Genomic DNA, 23189 nt, shown 5'->3' with positions numbered 1-23189 from the left:
AGGAGTGTAACTAAAGTATTTACGTCTGTGCTCAAGAGAAAACAGCTTACAAATAGAAACTTGTTAGTATCACTTTTGGTACAATGTTGGTAAATGTCAAAAAAACAAATCTGAACATTCTCTGAAGGTGATATTCGAAAATGCTTTATAGTCTGAGTGCTAAAATCCACGCTCTGATATTCTTCAGTTAGTGAGCTTTGTACTGTAAAAAATCATATATGTACCATAAGGTCACTTTATCACACACATAATTTTTCTTGAGAACTCTGATACTGATTAACCCCATTTTAGCAATTTTTGAAAGCTAGCTTATATTCATCTAGGTGTTGGCTACGTATTTCGCTAACCTAGTGATACATGGCATCAGCATACAGTATGCAATAATCATTTTTTTATCATTTACAGAGAACAGGGTCTTCGTGATTACAGAATGTGGGGTGTGGCATGTCTTTTGTGAATAATCAGGTCGTTTTCAATAGAACAGTAAGTAATTATTGTTGAGGTTTACATCAGAAGCAAGTCATATTAATCGATTTCCAGATGCACTAGCGCTAAGCATCTCAACAGTCCCTTTTGAGAGACCAGGAATGTTGCTGATAAGAATAGGCATGCTTCAGCACTGACAGACAGGAAAATGGAAGAGGAAATTGTACTGTCTCCAAGAGCAAGTTTCAGTAAATTATGACCAAAAACAGGAATACTGTAAAAGATACACAAAAGGACACAAAGAATATAGGTCTACATGCATACCAAATACATTGCATACAGGAACTAAAACTCCCAGACATTGTTAAAAGAATAAGGTACAGCCAATGGTTTGTTAAACAAGTAAAAAGTAATGAGCTCTGCATATTGGAAGTTGTTTTTTTGTGATGAAGTGTATTTTTACTAAGTGGTTACATCAACATTCAGAACAACAGATACTGATTAACACAAAATCCACATCTTGCATGAACCATCAATGCACACACAGAAAGTAGGGGGTTTGGAGTGTGTTTTCTTAATGATGAATAGTAAGCTCAATTTTATTTTTTATATAAAATCCTTGACAGTCTGCCATACGAGAATATAATTATGCAACTTATAGCTTTTTTCTTGTCTGATAAATGCTAATGTTATCTGCAATAAGAAGGGGAAACATGGCATACACATAAAAAAAAAAAAAAAAAAAAAGAGAGAGAGAGAGAGAGAAAAGACAGAATTTTTAAAATAAATGTTTGGTGATTACCTGATCTCAAAGGTCTGTGGTCTGCTGGTTTCCCTAACTTATCATCACCAGACTTTTTTCCCTGGGTTTTTTTGAAAGGACAGGTACACTGAGCAAACCGATACACTCTGTAAGACCTGGATGCCTATTCTATGCTCCGAGAGTTGGCAGCAGTTTGTGAGCCACCAGATGTCACTGCTAGTGAAAAACAGGTCTGCCCAACAACCCATATTCTCTGAGTACGGAACTAATCGGAAGCGCGGAGAAAAGTGTTGCCCCATCATCAATCAGGCTTGTCCAGTTGACGTTCTAAGTAGACAATGGCTTTGTATGTGTTTTAGCCCCAAAGTTTTTTGTATTTAAAAGAAGAATACGATCGTAGATCTCTGAATCGGCGGTGAATTTACAAAAAATATGTTGATGCTTTTGCTCTGCCAGAAAATGTTTTCAATTTATATTTCAGATTGCCAAAATTTATAGTTATTTTAATTTGCGATGAGCTGAGAGAATATTTGGAGCCACATTCAGAAAACAAGAATGCCATTTCTACTGAAAGAAAGGTTATTTATACTTCTCCATAAATTATAGTTATATATTGTAATTATATAGTTTAAAAATGTAGAATATAATAAGTATTTATCTAGCACATAATCCTTCTTCAGTTAATAAAAATAATATAGATATCCAAGGCACGTCTACTCAATCTATGTATGGCAAGAATTATGTTTATTTTAAAATATAACAGTTGAATACCTTACGAACAATATTGTGAACACAATAAGGAATATCATTCATTATTATGCGAAATTCACACTACTGTAAAATAAAAATAAATAATAACAATAATAATAAAACTATAAAATAGTTTTATAATATCTTTTCAGTAGTCGTACTACTAGTGTGATACTTTTAAAAATAATTTTTAGCCCAAAGGGACTTAGCTCAGAAGGGCTATTAATTTCGTTTTGCCATTTTGCGACGTTTCACTTTTCAAATTGTTGCCACTAAATATTATTGCACAGTATTATATTTAAAGAAATTAAATAATGAAGAATCTGCATAAATGTATGAATGTTTCTCGCACTGTAATAAAACAACAGTGCTCAGAGCCATCAAATTCTGAATAACGTAATCCTCTACCCTAATATAGGCATCTGGAGGCCCAAATTTGGAACTGGGAATTTGTTTTATTATTTATTTCATATTTTATAAAGCATTTATGAGTGTTTGATTAAGAAACTCAATGATTTCAAAACGAGCAATGGCAACACTGTACCGGGGGGGGAGGAAGAGGGAAAAAATATTTTCATGTCTAGCGCACGAGACAGCATATCAGAAATTCCATAGATATGCTCTTTTTAAATTATGTGATATTGCTGTTGAAATGAATTTTATGGTTTAAGTGCAAAGAACATGATATTTAATAAATAAAGGTAACACACAAAAGATTAAAAAAATTGTCCTTTAGCCGTAATATAAAATCTGGAGGCTTTTAAACTTTTTTTTTTTTTCTGTCTGTGTGTATTTTTATTATGATTTAAAATTGTTTTCTAAGTGGTTTCTAAGGGAAGCTGGCTTGTACACATGTTACACATGGGGAAAGTCACGAAAACGCTGATGCGACCAGCCCGTTTGTGGGATTCGAACCTCGTTCAGCAACTCTACCACTCGGCCGCTGGTGGGCTTATTAGTAGAATTATATTGCATTATTCTTGTACTATGCTATAAAGTAACACTACTATAAGACAAAGGGTTTGTTCATGAAATAGTACTTTTGTAATCTATTAGTATTAAAAAATCATTGTTTCTTTGAAAGCTTTAAAAAAAGTAAATAAATAAATTTAAAAAAAAAAAAAAAAAAAAAACCTGTTCTTAGCAGAGTTCTCATTTTTATATTGTAAAAGAGATATTCATTATTATTAGTTTTCTATTTAATATGTCAAAATGCTGGTTTGACAAGGACTTCTTCAACTGCAGGAGAACTACACTGATTATTTTTACTTTAGTACTTCCATTGTGAAAATAATATTACTATCTTTTAATTATTTTCACAGAATAAAATCTTTTGAGAAGGAAGAATATCTAAAATAAGCAGTTCTTATATATATAAGAAATTAAAATATCAGCAATGTAATATTAAAAAAAAAGTATTACTAATATATGTGTGACAAAAATTGCAATAAGAATTAATCACGTATATAGAATAGATTAGTATAATTTTGGTTATATATTTTATATTGAAAAATTATTTTCTTTCTTGTTAATTATAGAATAAATTATTTAAAATAAAACATTTTGATGCATGTGTGATAGCTGAATGCAGCAGCAATCAGCCATGCCATAATAAAGAATGAATTTTATTTCTTTTCCTGAAAGAAATAATTTTCTTAGGAACAGAAAATAAAAAAAATCTGATGTGTACACCACGACTTCCTTGTACGGAATATTAAATTATACTCTTTTTTTTTTTTTTTTCATTTCATTTACACTTATTGAATTGAATTAAATCTACTTCATCGACAGCGCATAAACCACAATAGAATAAATGCATTCTTTAAAATTCACTTTGTTTACCATAGCGACACTCTGGCGCTAGGTTTACTTAACAGTATTATATTTCGTTCATATTATAATTCAGAATGCACAAAATTTATATCATTTAAAGAATATCTAATTGTTGCCACATGTTCTATTCAAATACTATAATAAAGCTAGAACAATATATAAAAGAAATTAAGCAAACAAAACAAAAAAGAAACAGCTTCTCACAGAGGATTGAGTATTTCTCATTCAATTAATTCAGTTCTCACTTAGCGACAAAACAAAAATACATAAAAACTCAAAATATATGTAATTAAAATTACGAAGTAAATCTTAAACACTTATTTCCTCGAAAAAATTCCAGAAAGGATTAAGCATGATTTAATTCGAAATAATAAATGAAGGCGTTATCGTTGTTGTTGTAAAGCTACGTTTCTCTAGATTGGCAACTAATCCACTAGTCTGTTGTTTCAAATGTAAACAAGCAATGGCCGCCATTAAAAGAATTATTAGGCTTAGCGGCACTTAAACAGCTTTAAAATTGTCGATAATTCTAAAAATATTGCATACAGATTTACTAAAGGCATAGAAACCTTAACTGGAAGATAAAAAAAAACATAATTCAATCATTTTTAAAGCAAAAAATGTAAAATTTCCAAACATATAAGAGTAAAGAAACTGAGATCACTGAGCCGGGTAACAGACTGGATATAGATAAATATATATATAAACATATTTATATATGTTTGGTGCAGCCGATTGCAAATAAAATACGAGGTGCACATCTACATGTTATAGCAGTCCTATATACAAAATTTCAACGTTCTGAGGCTACTCGTTTTTGAGTTATGCGAGATACGTACGTACATATGTTCGTACAGACGCCACGAAAAATTCTCTTCAGAAATTATTTTAAAGCAGTTTTATAATTTTTTTGGAGGAAAAAAGTCTTTCATTCTGTCCTTACATACAAATATCACGCAAAAACATTCTTAAATTGCATTCGATAGCGGTCAAAATGGATATTTTCGTTTAAATATGCTGCCTGAAACTTTTCGCAATTATAATACTTCCTTTTTACTTCGTACAAGGAAGTAAAAAGGAAGAAACATTAAGAAAGAAATATTTTCTTTCTAATTTCTTAAAGAAATATTTTTTCATTTTAACTGTAAAATAAATTGCGTGAAAACACATTTTTAATGTAAGCATGAAAATAAATAAATATATAAATAAAACTTAGTTTGCTATTAGATTGTAATGCAAATTAATCATATTATAAATTTTAATGATTAAAATTGTTTATTTCTAAAAAGATTTGAAGTAAGCTTAATTCATTTACTCTTATCTATTTACCGTTGCTTTCATGGTATACCACATCTCTTTTATTTTCTTAGCCCTAAATACCTGCATTAACTTCCCCTTTTAAAAACGGGATTTTCCTTCACCTCACAGCATATTCTGCTGCGTGTTAGTCATAATACTGTTTTGTGGCATTTTTTTTTCTTTTTTTTTTTTTTTTTTTTTTTGTACTACAAATGCAGCATGTGAGTTAGTGAAATAATGGGAAAATATTCCTAGAACTTCAGCCAGCACGCGCTATAAATTTCGTCACTCATTTGTACTGCGATTGGTCTAAAGCTCCTTGAAGCCTTGTCCCCATTCAATAAAGTCAAATAGATCCACTCGCCCACCAACTGAGAACCAAGAATGGCTTTCTATGATAAGTTGTGATGGTTGTCCCTACCAGTCTTTTTGAGTTAATATTGTTCGCTCAAGTTGTAGACGGATCCAGTGATCATATAATAGGTGTCCTGGAGTGAATTATATTGCAGAGATAAATTCCATTAACTCTGATGTCCTATGAAGGGTGTCAAAAGTATGGTATAAAAGGTTCAGACCTGTCTTTAAGAAAGTGGTGGATACTTACAATACTTGCTGTAAAACATTACGATTCATGCATAACTACATTCTATGAATCAAATCAAATGTGAGTATCTCTGTACATAGTACACTTCATAGCAGAAAATATAGCAATTGTTCTTCAACCTTTTTTACCCCATGCACAACTTTTACCATTGCTAAACAATCATCTTCCCATTCCCAAATCCCAATCAAAGAATACACATGCAATTCTATAAATTTAGATTATTTTTAATGTGTTTTATAAATGAAACATGAGGAAATATAGAAAAATGTTAATAAATATCAAAATTAGAATAGAGGCAGTTTTCTACATTCATAAATAAAACTAAATATTTAATAAGCAAATAAAAGGCTGGATGCATTACCTCTTGAAATTATGAAGTTCTCCCTTGGAAAGGGAGAATTCTGCATTATTTCCAATATCTGCATGAAAAAAATGATTGCATTCTATAAACCCGCACTTTATAGTCAATCATTTTGAAGGGATTGCAATTTTGACATTAATGGTGTATCTCAGATATCACTGTATGTCACAGATTTAATTAGTTTTTCATTCCAAAAAAATTCATAAAATCTATTTACAATTGGAAAAATGATTAGAACTTAAAATTCAACAAAAAGAACACATTTGGAAATTGTGAATAGTTAAAACTGAAAAATTGTTATGCACATAGTTGCCATAGTTTGACGTATTTTAATTTAGTAAACTTTGAAAAATCATGTTAAATGAAAAAAAAAATCTAATAACGTAATGGATTGAAAAATAGTTCGTTATTCATCAATAGATTTCTAAAACCATGGTTTTAAAAATCTGGTGACTTCTACTAATGTGGTCATACTAATACATAAGTACTTTTACTTACTTTAAACATACAATTACCCCCTTTAACACAAGCTTGCTAAAAGCGAACAGTTGGCTAACATGAACAAAATTTCAGTTCCAGAAGTGATGCATATGATCTTACAGAAAGTTTTACCAGTTAACATGAATTTTGGTTAGCAAGAATTATGAACTGTTTTTCAGTCTGTTGTGTTATTAGACTTTTTCAATTTACCATGAACTTTCAGTTTTTTTTTTTTTTTTTTTTTCACTTTCTGTTGTTTTTCTCCTCTTTGTTAAAATTAACTTATTATGTGTTATTATTTATAATAAAATATTTACATGTATTTTCAGCACGGTCCAAAATATCTTTATTCTCTGAAAGTTCTAGCGGCACTGTTAAATGGCACCCTGGTTATTTTAAAGATGCAACAACTAAATTAAGTTACAAGTAGTAAGAGAGTGAGTCGTGGCCAAGAGGAAGCAGACAGAGATATATCTGCAAATAAAACTAAAAATCCTATACGAAATAGACTGTGGTGTAAAAAAGAAAAATATAATTGCCAAAAAGAATTTGATTATCAAATCTGCCTCATCCACAACACTGGAAAATTCTTAATACTTCTATATCAAGTTCCAGGAACAATAAGTGACTTTTTGGTGCTAAGTACATGGTTGTTGAAATTTCACTTCTAGACTGTTCAATCACATGAGTGAGTGTTCATTCATAATGTGCTTTTAAACATTCAAGATTTCAGTTGTTCTGCTGGTTGGCTGTACTGGTTCCAAAAGAGACATTCAATTTTATCATTAGTGATTTGTGATGAAGCAAAGGTAGTTGATGAAGAAGAAGCCAAATGGTTGCATGAATCGACCTCCCAAATCCTACCATTGAAATAAGAGGTGGCCAAAGCCATCATAGAGAACACAGTAAGCAAGGCTTAACTGTAGTCCTTGCATTTAATGCAGACGGCAGTGATAAACATCATCTTTGGGTCATCTGAAAGTCCCAGAAACCCTATTATTTTAAGAGCATAAATAGTACTTTACCTTGCATCTATTCTCATCATAACTAGCTTCTTCATTTTAATGGTTAAATGGTGGCTCATAAAAGGGGCATGTTCTTATGTCATTGAACAGGTGTGCAGCCATAACATACATGATCTGAATTTAACCAATGTAAAGGTTCCCCTCCCCAATTCAACAAGACATTTTCAGCTCTTGGATAAAGGCATTATTTCTCTTATGAACAGGTCTTATCACAAGTGACTTATGAGAGCTGCCATTCACACTTCTAAAAAGGAGATGGAAGTGTCAACTTGGAGTGTGCTTGATGCAATAAACACCACCGCCACTGCATCCTGGAAATTTGTGTCATCACAACATATACAGAACTGTTTTAGCAGAACCTGCAGACACACAGATAATAATCCTGTTGACAAATTAGATGGTGACAATGATACCACTTCACCTGATGAATGGAATATTCTACAAGAACGAACCCTGGTATTAGTTTTGAGCAGTTAGTTAATGAAGATAACAATGTTGCTGTGTGGGTTCCCGTGGAATGCGATGTACAAGCAGTTCTGTCTGAGGTGCCTGAAATGGCATCAAAGGAAAGCGAGGAAGACAACAGCATTCCATCCACCCATCAGGTAGTGTTTCATGCCCTTGGAAACTTTAGAACATTTTGCTGTAACATCTGAATTGACCGCTAGTTTTACAGATGCCATGAATACAGTTGACTGTGAAATTACCAGCCATTTACATTACCATCTGTATTAGCGCAATATACAGAAATTTTTCTGCAGAAAAAGATCTGCAATATTTTCTCAAGTTACAGTACAATAATTAATGTAATATTGTAGTGTTCTCCTGTAACGACACACATAATATACCGTATTATGTATGTACATATATATTTTAAATGGCTAATATGTAGAAAAAAACTATTTTTCAAAAATAAAATTTAAATCCCATTAAGACAAACTCTTGAGCTTTTGGTCTCTTGGGATTCGTGTTAACGAGGTTTTACTGTACAAAATTTTCTACATGGCAACACAAAAAAATCAGTTTTTTAATGTTACATATTTGAAACATAAACAAATTACCTCAACAACGTCAAAAATAAAGCAGCATGGGTTCTTCTATTAATGTGTACTTGTATTTCCAAGATCTCCAATTCATTTTTCACATTTTGTAAATTGTAGGTGAGAATTGTTTTAACAGTCCCAGCAATTATTTCAACTGTATCTTTTGAGTTATCAAGATAACACTCATTGTTTACTTCCTGAGGGAGGAAAAATAACCATATACATTTCAAATTACATAGTAATAGCAAATGAATTTTAAGATAGGTTTATAAAATAATACTATAAAATATTTAAAACAGCACAAGTTTACTTTAGCAAATAATACAGATTTGCTCTATGGAGAAACAATTATATTTTTCATTAAATTTCACTTTCCTTTATTTATTATGTACTAAATAAAAGCAATTTTGTTATTTTAGTCTGATGTCTATATATGATTACACATGCATATACATACAAAAACTTATGCTGCTTAACAAAAATGATGCTTTAAAGAGAGAAAAGTGTTCCTTGACAGCAAAACTTAATAACTAAGGTAACAGATACTGTATTTTGCAAGCTTTCAAATTTTAGAAAGCTTGCAGATGTGCATGCAATTTTCAATCTTTTCATAATATATATTTTTATCATTTTTACATTTTTGTGAGTGGTGAGAGACCTTATAACTGGATTTTATTACAGTACAAAGTCTGTAATCCAGACGTCCATTATTCGGAATGATCTATATAATCCAGAATTAAAGCCACAAACTTTTTTTTTTATGCTTTACGCATGCGCGTTTAATGTTTACGCGTGTGCGTTTAGCACAAAAAAACGAAGCATCTTAAACAACTTACATTGAAATAAATGTTTAATAAAGTAAACAAATAAATATTAAGCTTTTTTTGTTGTTGTTGTTGTTGTAAATTTTGATACCCTTCAGATCATAATTGCTCTTTATTTCATAAATTACGGTTTCATATTCTTAATTGCATAATTTCTGCATGCCATCTTACCAGATTTAAAATGATGATCTATAATCCGGGAAAACCCTTAATCCGGAATCACCGAAGTCCCGACGAGTCCGGATTATGGACTTTGTACTGTACTATTATTTCTTTAATACTGGAGTTACCAGACATCTTGCTCTGACAGAGACAGTTCCAGTTTAACGAGGTGATCCTTGTGCCTTGGTCAGTTTGTCACGGTTATTTGGTAAAATTTTAAAAGTGTAAAGCATATAAAAAGTAAATATACTGCAGCCTTGGATAAAATGAAAACATTTCTGCTCTGCTACACTCACTGTTACCAATCTTAATATTTTGAATCTAAGTGTTTTTAAAGTTGTTTAGATATTTACCTTACGTATTTTATTTTTTACAAAATTTATAATAGTAGGCAGCCTATACGATATTTTGTTTCCATCAGAGCTGGAAACATTGGAACTGACACTGGCCACGTCTTTTGTGTGTATGCTTTATCTTAGTAGCACTCAAATTGCGAGTCAGCATTTGCAACAATTATTTTGAAATGCATATTAAATTAATTTAATCTCCAACAAAACACACAAAAAAACTGTTTATCAATGAATTATTTGTTTCATGAATTATTTACTTTAAAAAAAAATTATGATGGTACAGACAAATCGAAACGTAAACTGTGCATTTCAGAATTTTCAGTAGTTTATTTTGTGTCCAGACATTGCAAATCACTTGAAATGTACAAAACATAAGGCAAACCTATTAGCAGCAGCTAGAACTTCCTCAAATATATTATACTTTTAAAGATACCAATTTAAGTGACAAAGAATTTTAAATAGCAGCTAAAGAAGCAACTTTTACATTTCATATTGCTATTCACAATCTTAGCTTTAAGTCAGCCAAGTGAACTGAAAAAAAACATTTCATTGCCCAATCTTGTTCAAACAACAGCATGTCAGGCACATCAGCACCAGTCAAAAGAATATTCCCAATAATGAATATTATATGATCTGGAGTTGGTATACTTGATTACGGCAAAGCACTCGAGGTCTTTCTGCCTAAGGAAGGGATGCCTACATGGAGGAATTTCTAAGGCAAACTTGCTTATATCTATATTAAAACATGGGGAAACCATGAAAACACCCATGCAGCCAGCCTGTTCGTCTGGAATTGAACTACTGGTGTTCAGCGACTTTACCACTTGGCTGCTGGTGGGCTCATATGGTCTGGAGAAAGAGGTAGAATGGCTAAATCAACCAAAAAGACTAAGCTGCAAAATTAACAATGAACTAAATTGCAGGGAATCTTTAGATGTCATTAAAAATAAAGAATTTTTGGTACTTTTCTGTTTTGCTGGCACAGGAAATAAAGTCACCAATAATGGTACAACCAATGCCAAATGGAATATCCTTGCTGAAATCTGTTACACCTCATTTTCAAAACAAGTCGCAGCCATTTCTTATCAGATTAATTTTTTTTTTTCAATACTGGCACACAATTACATAGAATTTTTACCAGATAGTTCAATTTTATGTCTTACGGCCATTTGCGGTCATTAAGACATATAAGGATGCAATCACACCGCTTACACAAGGGCAAAATATAGAAAAGGCAAAGCTTAAATTCATCAATTCTAATGAGAATGCACTAGCGAAATAAAGCGCTGTGGTTTTACATAATTTCTGAATAAGCTATTAGTATGAATTGAAATAATTCTTGTATTTAAACTTGTATTCCAAGATTTAACTTGAAATTAATGTAGATAATTACTGAGAGAATTTGATTTTTGCAGCTTAGTTTACGTGAGATGAGATCACTGGGGTCACGTGATATGAACCAGTGAATCAAGATGCTGAACCATGAAAGCATAATAAATTCTTAAATTAATGTCTTTTTACAAATTTATTGTCTTTATTTATTGGCTTTTTGCAAAATTTTAAAAGATATTAAAATGTTTATGCTTTCAAAATAAAAAATTCCTAGAACTAACATTTGATAACATTTTATTATGTGTATACTGTATGTTGTCGCCAATAAAGTCTGCTTGGCGAGATTTGTGTTGCCAAAATGGAAAAGTACTGAATTTTTAACAAAAGTTAATGCTAATGATAAATACTAACAAATTCTTAATATGGTATGTTCAGTTGAGATTTCTTTCAACTTGGTTTTTGTTAAAAACTTCTTTATTTAACATTTTCAATCTCAGGCACTTATCTTAGTAGGTTTTATTTCTGTAGTATTTTCTCAAAACTATCCCAGTTTATGCAAAAACTGCCCTGCTTTGAGTACATACTATTAAACTTATTTAATATAATATATTTAAGAATTTAATACTGGGATTTTAATTTTTGGTTAAAGAGTTGTAGAGACAATAGATATTTTTTGGAAGTAGGAGTCATGAAAAATAAGCAACGCTTTCAATGGAAGTCAAACCACGGACCTCTAAAATACATGCCCAGTGTGCAGACCAATACACTATGAAGGCAAGAGAAATACCTCATATACTCTCCCTTTTAAAGGGCGACTGAGGTTTTCGGGGACCCAATCGCCAAATCCCGGGTAGGGAGAATCATCATCCACCACCCTTTCAAGTCGGGCACCATTGTAGAGACATTAGGTACTTTTTGGAAGCAGGAGTCATGAAAAATTAGCAATGCCTTCATCAGGAATTGAACTATAGACCTCTGCAATATGCACCCAGCATGCAGACCACTACACTACGAAGGTGGGAGAAATACCTTATACGGTCAAAAGTTGTTAATTCGGACACCCATAATCCGGAATGATCTATAATCCGGACCTCAAAGCTACAAACTTTCTGGGCATGCGTGTAAGATCTTTACGGCTGGGTGCATGTGCAAAATACGTTTACGCATGCGCGTTTAATGCATAACGGATGGTATAAGCTATAAGCTAAAATTATCTAATTCAGTTAATGTTGCAGATTGCATTGTTCCTTAATCTTCGAATTGGATCCGGCTTATTATTTTTTGCAGACTGTTAGAGCAATTTTATAAAAGTAAGCTTGAACTTTCGATTATGTCAAATAGAATTTCCGATATATATTTACTAATATGTAAAGGATCTACAAAGCGAAAGTATGTTTCGAAATCCGAAATCTGTTTATCAATTTCACGCTACTCTGCGGTGAGGCAGGGGGGGACGCCGCGACGCGCAATGAATTGGAAGTTGATCTGTCAGCACTATCCTTATCTTCAGGGCAGATGTTTTCATTTTATTTGGCTTGTAATTCCTTACTAAATGTAGTATTTCATTTCGATGTATTCGGTCTTTGATATGATTTAAATCAAATTCCTCATCATTATAATTTGCTTCCGATATTGAAGAAAGTGACTTAGAGGTTATTGAAAACGAAAAAAATTTCGATTGACAAATTAGTTGGTATTCTCGACACAGCAATTATAGGACTTGTACAGCGGAACTTTGTAACTGAACAAGATATTATGTCTGTTTATAGAATTAAAGAGAAAGTATTATCACATAAAACGAAGCAACTTAAACAACTTACATTGAAAGAAATGTTTAATAAAGTAAACAAATAAATATTAAGCTTTTTTTTTTTTTTTTTTTTTTGTAAATTTGATACCCTTTAGATCATAATTGTTCTTTATTTCATAAATTATGGTTTCATATTTTTAATTTTATAATTTCTGCATGTCATCTTATCAGATTTAAACTGATGATCTATAATCCGGAAAAATCGATAATCCAGAAAAGTCCCAACGAGTCCAGATTAACGACTTTCGACTGTATAGCAAATGCATAATTTAAATAGAACTCCATTTGGCAATATTTTATGAATAATAATAAAAAACTGAAAAACTCTATTTCTGTCATGAAATAAAATTTAATTAATCAATAGATTGAGTCATTAGTCGTGTTGTCCCATTTAATAACCTCCCTTAGCAACACAGACAGCTATCGCACACTAAATGCAATACACTGAAGTCCCAGAATGTTGTTTAGGGTATCTGAGCAAAAAATTAATAAGCATGCAGGTACCATGAAGAAAATACACTAGCAGGGGGAGAATGTGAAGCTGACGTTCCACACATCAAACATGTTTATTGAGAAGATTCCGAAGAATTTTTCCATCTGGGAAGCTTGGAGGACAAGAAAATATGTTAAAAATCTTACTCATATTCCTTCAACAAGGCTTTTGTAATTGAAACATTATAGGAAGATGTGCTATCATGTTTGATGGTTCTCTTGCCATCAGAGAAAGCAGTCAACATGTAGGGATACATGATGTCAAGGCTATGTACAGCTTTCTAAATCAGCTCAGAATACTAGCTACAGGCATTAAGGTACTCATCATATATGCAAGGAAGAAATCTTCCAGACTTGGATGTTGGCACCATTATTTTATCTTCCACTAAAATTTATATTTTTGAATGGTGTTGCTGTGACATATCATGCTGCACATGGCATTTATTCACAGGAGCACAAACTGGGATTAATCTGCCAAAGCAAACTTTTGCCATTCCTTGCTGGTGCAGTTCCCACACTATAGTGCAAACTGAAATATTGCTCTGGATACACTTTTGGAAACTCTCTGGTTTATCTGCATGGTAATTCACAACTATGCAGCAGTGGCCCTAATTAATCTTTGGAGGAGCGACGAGCCTTCACCGTGAATGATTTATTTCATACCAGGACTTGATCTTCAGTTCATAAAAACTATGCCACTGGTTATTCATGATATACATTTTCATTACATACGTATGAGAACATTTAAAAAAATCATGCAGCCACAGAAATACTGGCACTATGCACTAAACAGCCAATAAAACTGCTGTTTTCTAACTTGTATAAATCATGTCCTTGCTAGTACATGTATGTGATAACAGAAATAGTTAGTAGATCTAATAATTAACTCAACCTTGTATCGACTTGTAATAAATTTCTATGGAAATATATTAATAAAATTTACTAGTTAGGTAAAAAAGGAATTTCACTTATATTCATTTCACATAAGTAAAGCTAAGGAAAAAGAAAAGAAACAAAACACAAACCTGATCAGTGTTTGTTTTATTAGCAGCAGACAATAAAGAGTGATATAGCATCCATGTATCTTGCTTGTGCTCAAACATTTTTATCTTTTCAAAACCTAAAAATTAAATTTTAATAAGGTAAAAATTATCATTAATTTTTTAATACATTTTAAAGACTTGACATTTCTTTTGCTTACACAAAAATATAATTTCATAAATAGCTGATTTTTAAAACGAAGTTGAGAAATAATTTTTTTAAATAATAAAAATTCACAAAATCTAAAATAACCAGTGTATGAGTAATCACACAGTTAATTAAGCATTAATCGTTTGAACAGTGTTTATGACATGGATTTAATGGACTTTTGTTTGTTTCATGTAATAGTTTACAACATCATATTATGCTTGTTATTCATATATAAAGAAGATGGAGCTAAATGAATTATTATTAAAATTATAAATAAAATTACATGTGAAAGATGATAGAAAAACTTGATCAAATTTTTGTTACTTCCTGATTATTTGCATCTCTCCCCCCCCAAAAAAGTATTTATGAGGAAATGCATTATGTTGCCAAAACAGGCAATCCATGACATAATCTAAATATATTTATGCGACATCCCAGGTATGCGTGGAGCCTGCAGAAATCATAATGGGACTGTGGAATTTGGGAGGGGGGAAGGCATTGCATTTCTTCAGAAACAGTACATAAATTCGCATTCTATAAAGTTGTAAACAATCAAATTTATGCACCAATACCACTGTTTATGCAAATCTCCGATGTTAAGTAAAAACAGATTACTGTGTATATGGGAAAATAACAATATGTGAATGTCAAACTTATGTGATTCTCTGACACCTTTTTAAGTGAAAACAGACCCCTATGCAAGAAAAAACAATAACGTACGAGTGCCAAGGGTCAGAGTACTGAGAAGGTTACCTTTTGTATTATCTCGAAGTTGATGTTTCATTTATCACCAAATTGTTGTATTTCATTTATTGCCAAGTTGTTGTTTCATTTAAGGTAGCCTGAGTAGTTGAATGTTATGGAAACCCTATTATGACATAATCAGCTGCATGATTGCAGTAAATTCGTAAGGGCTTGTGTGTGCGTTGGTTAGGAAGTATGTTGCTTGTTTTGTGGTTTAGAGAGTAAAATGGCTGAATGTGGTAAGATTAATTTGAAGTTTCTGTACGATTTGGAAAGAAAGGGGAAATGAGCATTACTTTACTAGTGTGTAAATGAAGGTTTACTTAGTAGCCATTATTAATCTGTTAACTGGGTATGACGTCATGCTGGGAAGACTATTTCAATGGGTATGACGAAATTTTTCGTCATGCTGGGAAGACTATTTCATTGGGTATGACGAAATTTTTCGTCATGCTGGGAAGACTATTTCAATGGGCATGACGAAATTTTTCTTACATTTTTTTGCAATCTGTCACTTGACCGTTGTTCAAGAAAAATCGATCAATGGAAACACTTGTCCGCTAATAAATTGTGATAACACTCCTAATTTGCACAACTTAATTTCATTTTAGTCTGCATTTCAGTATTTTACATATTAGTAATAACTTGTTGATTTGAGTAATTGTTAGTTTTTTATAAATATGGCTAAAAATTGTGAAGCAGAAAATATTTTTGAATTGTCTGAAAGTGACGATGAAATATTGCCCGGGAGGTTTGGTAAACGATGTCGAATTCTAAGAATAAGTACCAGTTTGGAAGAAAGCGATAATGACTTCTTTACTGATGGTCCGGACATTGAGTCAAAAGATGATGATGTTATAGACCAAAATACTCAACCGACATCTGCTGAATGGAAATGTGAAAGAATATTGCGATTGCATTTCCCATTTCTATCCCAATCTAGAGTTACATTTGAAGGACCTGAAGAAAAGGATTGCCTTTTTTATTTCGAGAAATTTATCGATGAGAATTTTGGAGAACTTACTGTGGAACAATCAAACAAATATGCCACACAGTTTTTTGAAAAAAATACTTCCACGAAACCGCGTTCAAGATGTCTCTTGTGGGTTGACACAGATGACCGAGAGATGAGAGTATTTATTTATTTATTTTTTTTTTCTAATTTTGCAAGGAATAATAGGAAAACCTTCTTATCAGCTTTATTTCACAAAGCGAGAAAGTCTGGAGACTCCATTTGTTTCATAAAATTATGTCAGAAAAACGATTCCAACTGTTAGTAAAATTTTTACATTTTAGTGATAACAATGCTTTTGATCTAAAAGTGTGCAACAAAAAAACCTACAAAATTGATTCCATTTTTAACTATTTGAGAAACAAATTCAAGGTGTTATATATACTAGATAAGGAAATATCTGTAGATGAGTCTCTTTTACTATGGAAACACAGACTGTCTTGGAAACAGTACATTCCATCGAAAAGAAGTTGATTTGGAGTTAAATTGTATAAGGTATGTGAAAGTAAATCCAGATACATAAGTGATTTCATTATATATACAGGTAAAGACACGCAGTATGGTTCGAACTATGAAGAAGAACAGGGACCAAATCGTATTGTTCTTGAATTGTGCCACAATTTGTTGGATAAGGGATATACGCTATATCTTGATAATTGGTATACTAGTACTGATCTAGCTGAGAAGATGTGAAAAACCGATGTTGTAAGAACAATGCGAAAAAATTGAAAGGGAATATCATCTGATATCAAAAATTGTGTTTTGAAAAAAAAATGAACATATTGCTAGGTACAGAGATAAAATAATGATTATAAAGTGGAAAGACAAAAAGGTTGTAATTATATTGAGTACTATCCACGACAATAAATTTGTAGAAATAGAAAAACGAAGGAAAACGATATCAAAACCAGAAGTTATCACTGACTACAACAAAATTATGGAAGGAGTTGATCTTGCTGACGGACAAACGAAAACTTATGAAATCGCTAGAAACCAAGTAAAAAAGGGTGTAGGGTGCTACTTTGGTAGACGGTTGCACGGATTTTGGCGACTTTTTGGCGATTTGCCTTTTGGCGAGTAATACAACTTATTGCTGGATAAGTTATTTATGGTAACCGATACTTTGTTGTCATTTTATTAAAAAAATAATGCATTTTATTATGCATAACTTCCGTGTTTTAAATATTATTTATGGCTTCTAAATATTAAAAATCAATTTAATTTTACATTTTTATTTGAAATAAAAATTTTGTTATTTATAATATTTTATATAATTTTATGTTGTGGATGATGTAATCAATGACGTCACCTTACTTAAAAAGTAATTGGTTTTATTAATATCTATAAATTTAATCTAATGTTTTAAACATTATTTATGGCTGTTAAATATTAAAATAAAATTTGATTTTGCATTTGTTTTAAAAATGATTTTATTATGAATGATTATTTAAATAATTTTAATTCTATGCGTGATGTAATCAGCTCCCTGATTGGTTACTGAATATTTGTGCATCACCGCGCCATTTTAAAATTTTATTATTCATCTCTTCGAATTCCTCGGATTTCAAATGGAATGGATATCTCCGTTTCGAAGACGAATGTTGTTATTGGTAATTACCAAGAATTATTGGTATTGGAATAAAAAAATTGCCCTTTGAGACTTTATTTTGGCCAACCTGTCTTTCCTAATCAAAGATTTATTTATAAATTGTTAATAGCATCAGAGGAAATTTTGGAGGAAACCTCGCTAATTGCTTCTTCAATGAAGTGTGAGATATTTGGATAACAGATGAAGATGGTTAAAAGATCCGATTCAATTATGATTTCGATTTTTTTTTTGTGGTACTTATCAATAAACAAGAGGTTAAATTACTCAAAAAAATGCAAGTACATATTTTTCTTTTATTTTATAATTGTATACTTCAATTTTTGTTAAAAAAATTAATACACTATTTTCAAAAATTGCTGAGATAATTATTGTCACATATGTTTTAATGTTAATTATATTTTATATAACATATTTTAAAGTATTTGAATTTAATAATATTCTAATTCTTTTAAATGTTGGTAGGATGGTTTTTAATTCGATATTCAATTTCAGTAATATTTTAATCTAATTAAACGTTGGCACAATGTTTTTATAGCGGTGTTTTTATTCTCTTTTTTGCTATATGAAAGTAATAATAACCTTACTTTAGTATTTTATACTCATAGTAAATGTATTTATTTACACTTGCCTGCCATCTTAAAAAAAGACATTTTCAACAAAAAATTAATCCATTACTTTTAACGATATTTATTATTTTATTTTTTTTTTAAAGTTTCGAATACTTTACTATGCGTAAAAACAGCGTTTTTCAAGATGGCTGATGATTGTAAAAATCGCGCCAACAATTGCACCAACGTTAATCGCCAAAAATCCGCGCAACCGTCTACCAAAGTAGCACCTAAAAAAGTATTACTATGGGATATTTTTACATGCACTAGACATGGTGTGTTTGAATGCATATCTTTTATACAAGAAAAATGGCGGTCACCTAGATAGGCTTCATTTCCTTATCGAAACTGTAGAAAAAGGTGTTGAAAAATATAGATGGATCGCAGTTGCCATCTACTAGTACAGGATGATCATCTTTTACACCAAAACCATCTCGAATCTTTGAAAGACATTTTGCAAACTATATACCATCCGACTCTTCAAGAGTAAATGTAATGAGGAGATGCAAATTATGCTAGCCCAAAGGTCTTAGGAAAGAATCGAGATTTTGGTATCCCGACTGCAGTGTTGCTTCGTGTATGCCGCACTGCTTTAGGGAATATCATACGAAATAACTGTTCAAATTCATTCAATTAATTTGTTTTTCTGGATTAAAAATGTTTAATTTTAATATTTAATATCATTAAATATTTTAAAACGATTTTTTTTTTTTATTTATTCCTTGTGATGTGCTGAAATTACTGCAAAAGAAAAAGTCCCCATTGTGAAACGATTTTACTGAAAGCTTATTCCCCAGTTAACAGGTTAAGTGTCTTGTTTGTAGGAAGGAAATAAGTATGGTCAAATGGTCAGACAATAAACTGCACTAGGGAGGTTATTTTTGTCTCTCATTATGTGAATTTATGTGGCGACACCAGTATACAGATTCTAGTTCAGATAATTTTAGAAAGTTTTTCGATACTGTTAAGGAATTTTGTTTGACTGAAGACATGTTAATTCATAAATAAGGTAAGTGGATATTTCTTTTGTGTAGTGCAAAGATGAATTTCCTTTTCTACGTTATTGCATTGTTTGATTTAAAATGCAGTTTATTGAGATTATATATTTTTTGTTGACTTTTTAAGTGAATATAGTTTGACAGAGGCGTAGCTAAGGTTCTGAGCACTCAGGGACACCTAAAGATTTTGCGTCCCTTTCTGTATTCCAAGACTGGAAAACATTTCATTCTGAAATATGTATCATCAATTTGACGGATACATATCGCTGATGCTGAGCCCAGGGACGGATGTTCCCCTTGCCCTACCCTAGCTACATCACTGCAATTCGATGTGTACATGGACAAAGTCAACGGAGTGCGCCATGCCTAGTTTGTGCAATTCTCTGATTAAGTGAAATTAGGTCGATGTGTACATGGATAAAGTCAAGAGAGGGTGCAATTATCTGATTTTCTTTTTTTATATGAAAATAGGTTGTTGTGTACATGTATACTGAGTTTGTGCAATTCTTTGTCTTTGGCTTTGTGTAGTGGCACTACACAAGCCAAAGTAACAAGTCAAATAATTGCACAAACTCGGTATCCATGTGCTGCTAAAAATCGTAAATTTTTGTCAAAGGGTGCACGTAAATATATTTTTACCATGCCAAGTCGTATATGATCACAAGTTCCTGAAATTCTCTCATGCAGTTTGAAGCTAAATGAGATCATTGTGTATACTGGGAGAAAAAAAAAAAAAAAAAAAAAAAAGTGAGTGTTTTATTATGGACGTTTCTTGCATTTTGAATTTTTTAAGGGGTTGAGTTTACTTACACACAGTTAAAGACTTTAAAAAATGATTCTGTAATGTATCGTATAACATACATAATGTTTAATGTGCAATTTCCGCCCCCAAGCAATAACAAATCACCGTACAAAGAAAGAACACCAGTTTCATTCTCCCCCATGTACACAGTGATCTGTTTTTGATTTTAAAAATATCAGAGAATTGGAAAATTTCAGCATTGCTCATACTGAACATTGCACAATTACTTATAAACAGATTGCTGTCAGTAGCTTAGCTAAATAGGGGCAAGCAGAGACATCTGTTCAAACGACATAGCATCACCATTGCATTTTGGCAAAAAGAATTAGTTTGGTTTAGTTGATTATGGCAAAGCACACTAGGGCTATCTGCCTAACGGAAGGAATCCTCTGTGGAGGACTTTCTAAGGGACACTGGTTCATAAACAAGTTACAAATGGGGAATCCATGAAAATGCCCATGCAGCCAACGAGTTTGCCTGGAATTGAACCCAGGTTGGAACTGTCAGTGTTCAGCAATTTTACCACTTTGTCACTAATGAGCCTTGGCAAAGAGAAAGGGATGCAAAATCTCCAGTTGTTCGCAGCCACTGAAAATCCTTGCTATGCCTCTGGCTGCCAAATTTGGCAACTAGCACCTTATTTACAGGAAAGTACCAAAAATGCCTAGTATGAAGCCAAAGGTGAGGGAAATGAAATAAGCCAAAATGGTGTGATATGGTTTTAATGAAAAAGCACCAAGTTTGAAATTTGTCTGCTTTAACATGAAATTAATGCGTTGTTAACTCTCAAATTTCAAAACCATTCAAAATTACTTTTGATAGTAAAAATAATGAATATTTATTTTCTTTATAGTATAATGAAAACTGAGAACTGATTACAGTTAAATGTGTGGGAAAACAGACTTACTCCTACTGTATCACGCAGAAGAAATAATTAGCATAGAAATTTGGGGGGGGGAATCAAATCAAGAATTACATTTAACACTGAAGCTTACACATTTATATTATGAAAGGTGATGAAATATGCAGAGTGAGAGAACAAACTCGATCTCAATACAATGGCAAATACACAAAATTTATAATTATAAATTATTTCTCGCTTCGGAACAGCTTTAGTATTGGTCCTTCTGGCGATTTTTTGATTTGGCGACAAACTTCGGTCGCCAATGTATACCGGCTTTCAAGATCGGAAAAAAATGGCGGATTGTCAACAAAATCCGATCTAGACTAAATACTAACTGTACTAGACTAACTGTACATCTAAACATTATAAGAGAATAAAAGTATATCTTAATAAGAATATATCTAAACTTTATAATAATAACATTTAAAGACATGAATAATTTATAATAATAACATTTAAAGAAATCAGTACCTAAGTGCTTGCCATGTAGTCAAATTTTTATATATAAATTGTACTCTTACTTTTATTATAGAGTTTTTATTACTAAAAATTCAGATTTCTGTTAGATAAAATGTTTAAGTAACGTAGAAAATTGGCATAAAATTTAAAATAAAAAGTCGACTGTTATGACAACATACTATTAATAAAAGTAATAATACTCAGTGAAGGTTATTCATACACAGCTACTATTAGGTTGTAAGATTTACAAAATTTGAGAACTGTAAATTATAAGCAATATATTCCATAATCTAATCAACATTATATTTCTTATAGTCAGTCAAATTATAAAAATGTTATAAAAGCAATAATTTTGGTCCTGATTTGAACCTATGAATTCATGCAATTACACATGCCTATAGTTCTAATATGAGGCAAAAAAGTATTTTTAGACCATGGCAATTTTGATCTCCTTAGCAAAGGAAACACAAAGAGTTTACCTTAAGCTGCTCAAAATGTGTTTTTTTTTTTCCCTTGGGGAATGGAGTTTATAATAATATGCAGAGTTGACATATGAAAAAATGTCAAGACTCATGTGATGTAATATTAAAAGCATCAGTTTTAACAATCAAATTTTAGCTTTTTTAAAAATATTTTAAATGTTGTGCTTTCCTAACACAAACGTAACTTTAAGAAAAACATGCAATTTATCCCTCCTGCCATCAAAGCTCCGATACTTACCAAATTCAATAAAGTTACGTGAACAGAAATGGCGGCATGTTTTTGAGCGCAGTATTGGGGTTACCAAGGTTATCATAATTTTACGCTTATTGCTCCAAAATGTTGCCAAACAAATTTCTCGCCAAAAAGGACTAATACTAAAGCTGTGCCCTCGCTTCTATTGTTACAAAATGTGCCACATATAAGAAACAAATAATATGAACATACCGGGAAAACGGCAAAATCAAAAGATACATTTAGTACGATCGGATTTGAATAAACCAATTATATTGTTTGCACACTTTATGTTTTTCAGCGCGACAGTGTCCTGGAATGATATGAGGCCGATGCTATTCGCACCAAAATCAATCATGCATGCGCATTGAGTTGTCAAAGGCGGGTTTCTACCTTGGCGGAGTTTATCATTTTTTCAGCGTTGGCGACTTTCAACAACACCTCCTAGAACTAACTCAAGGCCACGGCGCGTTTTCCAGGAGGAGGTGTGACGTCAGTTTCAGTAGGGATTGCATTTCATTTAACTCTCCCCACCCAGGACTGTGGTGGGTGGATTTCCGGAGTTTTGACGGTTACTCGGTCAGAAGTCGTCCA

At 31.9% G+C, this 23189-nt stretch overlaps 1 protein-coding gene across 5 annotated transcripts in view; it reads right to left on the bottom strand.

Moving 5' to 3' along the window:
- Window positions 1–22962, bottom strand: part of LOC118181152 (uncharacterized) — a 96889-nt gene extending 73927 nt beyond the window's left edge. Inside the window, exons 1-3 of one of the 5 annotated variants that reach the window (XM_085811654.1) lie at window positions 22809–22962; window positions 14580–14674; window positions 8603–8781 (exon numbers count right to left, since the gene is read on the bottom strand). In XM_085811654.1, coding sequence (XP_085667780.1) covers window positions 8603–8781; window positions 14580–14657 — 257 coding nt within the window. In that variant the 5' untranslated portion in view covers window positions 14658–14674; window positions 22809–22962. Of the gene's footprint in view, window positions 1–8602; window positions 8782–14579; window positions 14675–21513; window positions 21534–22360; window positions 22385–22601; window positions 22714–22808 lie in introns of those variants that run through there. The other 4 variants (XM_085811651.1, XM_085811652.1, XM_085811655.1 and 1 more) reach the window with 4 other exon arrangements.
- Between the last annotated feature and the right edge of the window lie 227 nt (window positions 22963–23189).

This window comes from Stegodyphus dumicola, chromosome 2 (genome assembly GCF_044657685.1).
Source record: "Stegodyphus dumicola isolate Sdum_Otavi_A_Nest chromosome 2, ASM4465768v1".
NCBI classification, from domain to species: Eukaryota; Metazoa; Arthropoda; class Arachnida; order Araneae; family Eresidae; genus Stegodyphus; species Stegodyphus dumicola.
The sequence above is the reverse complement of the archived record's forward strand: the minus strand, read 5'-3'. Positions and strand labels throughout refer to the sequence as shown.